This window comes from Branchiostoma floridae, chromosome 2, assembly GCF_000003815.2.
Source record: "Branchiostoma floridae strain S238N-H82 chromosome 2, Bfl_VNyyK, whole genome shotgun sequence".
NCBI classification, from domain to species: domain Eukaryota; kingdom Metazoa; phylum Chordata; class Leptocardii; order Amphioxiformes; family Branchiostomatidae; genus Branchiostoma; species Branchiostoma floridae.
The window spans coordinates 31590186-31596861 of record NC_049980.1 but is presented as its reverse complement, the minus strand read 5'-3'; the positions used below and the strand labels follow the sequence as shown (position 1 = coordinate 31596861).

General features: G+C 40.9%; 1 protein-coding gene across 1 annotated transcript in view; it reads right to left on the bottom strand.

Annotated features, from left to right (window-relative positions):
• Positions 1 to 210: 210 nt before the first annotated feature.
• LOC118409177 (zinc finger protein 208-like) overlaps positions 211 to 6676 on the bottom strand; it is a 22522-nt gene continuing 16056 nt past the window's right edge. The window contains exon 4 of the mRNA XM_035810045.1: positions 211 to 1129. Within this exon, the coding sequence (XP_035665938.1) occupies positions 472 to 1129 (658 nt within the window). The 3' untranslated portion in view covers positions 211 to 471. The remainder of the gene's footprint in view (positions 1130 to 6676) is intronic.

The following is a 6676-nucleotide window of genomic DNA, read 5'->3' as shown; positions in this document are numbered from 1 at the left end:
AATCCTAACAAAACTATAGACAAAAAAAGTTGTGCTACTATTGACTATTGTAAAAAATAAACAAGAAGGCACAGAGAAAGCAAGCCTGGTCGTCATTGCATAATCAACCAAAAAATAGTGACTAATATATCATAGTGACTAATATATCAAAAAGTTTGTAGACATGTAGCATAAGGCCAAGGGTCTGTAAAATGTAAAACGTACATCAATAAGTAAATTAGAATAACAAGACAAACCCAAACGACCTTTGTCTAAAGACGCTTACGACGAACTTAAAAAAATTAAGAGAAAGAGACTTGAAGCATAAATGGGAAAAGTGTATACCGTATTTAAAAATAAAAATTCAATAGTGATGCAATTCCTTAGGAAATTGACACAATGTAACATTGTACCAACAGGATTGAAAGAATACACGTTTGCGGCGTACTGACGGAAGTTGCTACTTTCACGTCGGTCCTTATATAAAATTTCTCACAAGTGTGTCTGCATGTGTCTTTTCAGATTACCCAGCTCACTGAACTGCCTGCTGCACTCCTCACATCTGTAGGGTTTCTCCCCTGTGTGAGTCCGCATGTGTTTCTCCAAACTACCCAGCTGACTGAACTGCCTGCAGCACTCCTCACATTTGTAGGGTTTCTCTCCAGTGTGAGTCCGCATGTGTTTCTTCAGATTACCTAGCACGCTAAACTGCCTGCTGCACTCCTCACACTTGTAGGGTTTCTCCCCTGTGTGAGTCCGCATGTGCCTGTTCAAACTACCAAGTTCACTGAACTGCCTGCTGCACTCCTCACACTTGTATGGCTTCTCCCCTGTGTGAGTCCGCATATGGTTCTTCAGATTACCAAGCTGACTGAACTGCTTGCTGCACTCCTCACACTTGTATGGCTTCTCCCCAGTGTGAGTCCGCATGTGTTTTTTCAGATGACTCAGCTGACTGAACTGCTTGCTGCACTCCTCACATCTGTAAGGTTTCTCCTCTGTGTGAGTCAGCATGTGAGTTCTCAGATGACTCAGCTGACTGAACTGCTTGCTGCACTCTTCACACCTGTAGGGTTTTTCCGCTGTATGAGTCCCCATGTGAATCTTCAGTTGACTCGATGAACGGAACTGCTTGCCGCACTTCTCACACCTATGAAGAGTGTTGGCTCCAACCGAACCGATGCTAGCGTCATTACGGCTGCTCTTTGTTGTCGCCATCAAGTCACTTTTGTTACTATAGTGAACAAAAAATAGATTCAATGAAAATTGGTCGATGATAAGTCTTCAGTAGTGTTTTAATACACATTACTAGACTCCCTTGCAGTCTTCGGAACGGGGCTGGGTTTTTTTTTGGGGGGGGGGGGGCGTTGGTCCGCGATTTTCAACGTTGGCTATGTTCTATTGTGGCGGGAAAGGGAGTTTGTTGAGGAAGGGAGTTTGCCGTGATAGCGAGTTTTCCATGATAGCGAGTTTGATCAGGTTGGCAATTATTCATATACATGTAGTAAGATTCGACATTCTTGCAGCGCCACCTACATCGGCTATAAGTAGAAGCAAGAAGTAGTTTCCAGTCATTCTACCCTGATGATGGTGTCTGATAGACACCGAAGCTTTGGAAGTAAGTACTCCTTTGGTTGTGCCAAAAGAACCTTATTACATGACATCGTTTCCGCAACCTAAACCCACATATATAGGTGTCATGCTGGAAACAATGGATCCGGTTAAGGGCAACTAAAAGAGCATTATTGTTTCATTCTTTACAGAAATCTCTGTTTTTTTAACAATACCGCAAAACAATTTTCGCACAAAGGTTTTTTATTTTCATCTTTCAGTATATAATAACGATTTGATTTCTTGGGTCTAAATAGGACTTTTTTAAATTCAGTTAAGCTGGGTTTATTAAACAAAAGCCCATGTTTTGAGTAGAACTGTTTTTGGACTCGTCTATTTCACTCTTTCACAAGGGGTGCACTGGAGGAGTCTATTTATGCAGGGACGGGGGTAAAATTCATTTTTGGACTGGGGTGACTTTGGAAAATGCGTTTTTCATTTTTTGAGCTTAGTATTTTGAGCTGACGTGTTTTTGGACTGCTTCAGCTTTCATAAAGGTGTTGCTGGGAGAGTTCATTCTTTCACAAAGGGAAACTTTTAAGATCAATTTTGTACTGAAGTGGTGATTCAAAATTCTTTTTTTTTTTTACCGAAAGTGTTTTTGGATTTAATATGTGGGTACCAATGGAACTGTCCATTCTCGAGATCTCGAATAGACGAATGGATGAATGTTTAAAAATTCAATTCTGGACCGTGGTAATTGTATGCAAGTCCAATTTTTAGTCGACGTGTTTTGAAACTGGTCAGTTTTAAGTGAAAGGTCCTTATGAATAATTTTCGTACGGGGGACTGGTTTTTTTCTATACTCTCTTTTGGAACAGTCTATTTTCAGATAGGTTGGAAGATGGTTCAAATATGCTGTATTTGTTCACATTATGATTACGTTTGCAAAGGGAGTTAAAGATTCAACCTCCTTGGTTCGCGAGCGTAGTTCTAAACTTCATTAGTCCCACAGCTTTTAAAATCAGTCGTAGAAGCTTAGGAACTCATTTTCTGCCCTGTGATAATGTGATTCAAGAGGTAAACAGTTCATGGCGTTGTTTTACATAAAAAAGGATTCCATTTATCCAAGACAACATTGCGAGTGGCGTATACTAGTAGTAATTTTTTACTCGAGTTCCGCCAGTACATAAGCGGCGTATTTGAGTTCCGCCAATACACAAGCGGCGTACTTGAGTGCCGCCAATACACAAGCGGCGTAATTGAGTGCCGCCAATACACAAGCGGCGTATTTGAGTTCCGCCAATACACAAGCGGCGTATTTGAGTTCCGCCAATACACAAGTTACTCTCAAAGCAGAGGCTAGGCTCAGACTGCTTTCTAACGCTTTTTTATGCGTTTTCATTGGGCTGCGAGACATCAAAACGGTACAAAGTAGAAAGCCCGATGAAAACGCATAACAAAAACGTCAAAAAGCAACCGGAGCCTAACCTCTGCTTGGAGAGTAACACAAGTGGCGTAACTGAGTTTCGCCAATATACAAGTGGCGTATTTGAGTCGGGCTAATACACAAGCGGCGTATTTGAATTGGGCCAATACAGAAGCGGTGTATTTGAGTTCCGCTAGTTTAATACACAAGTTTTAGCAGACAATACCCTCGGGGAAAAAACGCCGTTTGGACAGAAAATCACGTCAACGTCAAATTTTCAGCATTTTATTTTTAAAAAAAGGCGATGAAACACTATGGATTACGAAATCAATACTATTATTTAAGTATACGTACAGAGTACATAGTGTGGAGAATCCCAGAATCGATTGATGTTTTCTGTTTGCTGATGCCTTCCTTGTGTACCACCGGCCGGCCGAATTTAGGCCGGCTGCACAATGACCCAGTACAAAAAGAAGCCATCAGCAAAGAGAGAATCTATAAGCCCAACAAAAGGCCCAGACAGACTGCTATGGAGGCATTGTCTACTTGCAGTATTCAACAGACAACGCCGCCGGGAAAAGGACGGCATCTGGACGGAAAATCACAGCGAATTTTCAGCATTTTACCAAAAGCAATCCAACAAAAGGAAAGAAACGTTACAAATTTTGACATTGCTAATCTCAATATTTCGTACGCTAGGTGGGGATAACCTTTACCGTCACGACGTGAGAAATTCTTTGGTGGAAAATTATTCTTACACCGGGCAGATAGACGGAACTGACGTTCGTTGTGTCTCTCCAAGGAGGTCCTTGGTCTCTCGGAATGTACTCAAGTGTGTTTGGGTACAGACACACGTATTTATGAAATTCAATCTAAATTCTTATCACTTCTTACACAATATACTTGTTTTTTTTAGTCCTGCCATATATAATATAGTGTCATTTGTCCAGTAGCCCCCAAATAACTGTCGGTATCATCCGTTCATCGTCCCCGCACAAAGAAAATACTATTATCCATCGTGAAATCGTTACTTGTAGTTCTGTACTTCGATATCGTTACACAACCTTACACAGAAAGTCGTCAACACTCCTTACCTGACAGTTATCTGCGATTAGAACAGGACAGAACGAGAACTGGCGTCTCAAAAGGAAGAAGAGCGAGCGAAGGCCTCCGGCGTCTGTTTGGTGTGAACAAACGGGCGGAAATGCTCTGTGAATGACCCGGAAGTACATAGCATGGGGTCAGCTTCTTGTCGTAGCACTCACGCCCACTTTGAAACGCCGCCCTGCGAAGGTCACATAACTGCAGCCGGCTCACACTAGAAGGGCAGTTGCGTAATGGGGCGCATTTATATACAAAATAGAAAACTTTCACAATCCAAACCATACAGTCTCAGAGTCGACACCTTCCGTGACCACGCAGTACAGGTTACTACTATACTAGTATATCTAGCTGCCTCTCAAATAAGGCTTTTTAACTCACCTTCAACAAGTTTATCCGTACTACTTTATGTACCCGCGTCATGGACCCTGGGGATCGCGCATAAATACGGTGTTCTGCTAACATGACCGTCTAGTGGTGACCAGATGACGTCAATGTATTAGCTAACTAGAGTTCCACGACCCCATACCTTCGCCAGATGATTCTATCTTTTACAACTGCTGTTACAGTATTAATTGTGCTTGTCATTAATTATGCAAGTAAAGCTCTCATTTGCATACATTATATAACTTGATCATCTCCACTAAATGACATAGCAGTCTTAGTTGCTAAGAAAGAATGCTTTAATTGCGTTTTCCAATAATTTATGCTAATAAGGTCCTCATTTGCATAATTAATGTTCAAAGATGTTCACCTGTACATAACTTCCAAATACTACAAGTAAGAAGTTCCCGTCATTTACCACAATGGCATTACAGCATTTTCTCATTAATTATGCAAATTATGTCTTTATTTTGCATAATATCTATCAATATTTTTCTCTTTCTAAATTACAAATGTCACAAGTTACAATAGTCTGATAATTAAACTGAGCATGTTTAGACGATTTCCTAATTAATTATGCAAATTTGATTGAAATTTGCATAATTAATTATGTTATTATATGAAGCATTACTTAAGCTATCTAAATCCAAAAAAAATCATGAAAATCCGTCAACCCCTTCTTGAGTTATTCCCTTTCAAAGTTTCAGACTAAACCTGCCCTACAGTTCCTAAACAAGCCGCTAGGGGACCCAAACCTATACCACTTACTTTAGGCATCAAGATCTATCTACCACTCAAAAATCATAGCCGCAGCATGTTCAGAACTCAAAATATCAAATCCGGAAGTTCCGCTGCAGTACCTTTACAAAATCTAATCGTTTCCAGGTCTCATCAAGACCTACCCACATACAAATATGAATACAATCCATCCAGGCGTTCTTGAGTTATGCTTGTCTTCTACAAACATAGATAGATAGATAGATAGATACAAACGCTACCCAAAATATAACCTTCTTGGCGAAGGTAATTAGAAGTATAAAAACAATGCGATCCTTCTTGTCTGAATACAATGTACATAACTTTATATGTATTTGTACTGATAATGTCATTGCAGTAAAGCCATGCTATCCAATTGGATTTTACAAACATACACTTCACTGAAAACGGCTGAGTAGGACAGTGCTGATAAGCATATTTTGGTAAAGAAGTTTTGTTTAGTGAGGTCTGTTTGTATTAAGATTGATAATACTTGTGACAATCTTGAATACGTACAGTAACTGCCCTTGTCTTGTATACATAAACGGGAAAACCACGCTTTTGTCTGCTGTGGGTATGTAATACCAAAGTTTACATAACGTGTTCAATTTGTAGAGAAAATACGACACAATTTCCGTTTTTGAAATAAAAACTTTCTGTCTTGAAGAACAACGGTGTCTTCTTTGTTAATGTGCGAATCACTAGCATGTTGTGTGTGTGCTGTAATCAAGGAATAACAGTACCAGTATGAAAGAACCGTAATTCCGGGTCCTTCTCAAATAGGATCTTTTTTTTCACATTCAATTTTGAAACAGTCCATTTTGCAAGGAGGAGCCTTTTTGTGTGTGTTTGGGGGGGGGGGGTCGCTAATGGGGGGCGAGGTAGGGGGGGGCGAGATCACTAGCCGGGGAGGGCGAAATCACTAGCGATTTTTTTCCGGGGGGGGGGGGGGGAATCGCTGTGACACCGGCAACTGGAGGGGTCCCTCTCGGTGTTGTCACGATAAGGTCGCGGGGTGGTTGTACGAGCGGGTCCCTGGTTCATTTTAAGTCAGACTTAAATTGAACCAGGGTCTCGGCACCTCAAAATACCCCGGCAGTCGCGAGGTGTCCCACAGGGCCACGCCCAAAAGTGCCAAATAACAGCCAGTGAACTGCCCGGCAGCGCCCCTTTTTCCAGTTGTGACCTAGGCCTTAAAGAGATGTGCGCCTTCAGCACTATTCAATCATGGCTATAACAAGGATGGGAATTATTTCCGTTTCATTTTTCTTTCATGTTATTTTCGCTATTGAAACTAAACACGTTGATATAGGTTAGACATCCAGATAATACGATACACCAAAACTAAACACGTTGAAGTAAATACTTTGATTTGTTACATTCACTTTTATGACAATTTTACTTTATTTCTTTCGAGTTGAATACACAAGCATAAACAAGAGACCTACTCTCCAAGCAGAGGTCGAGTCGCGGAGA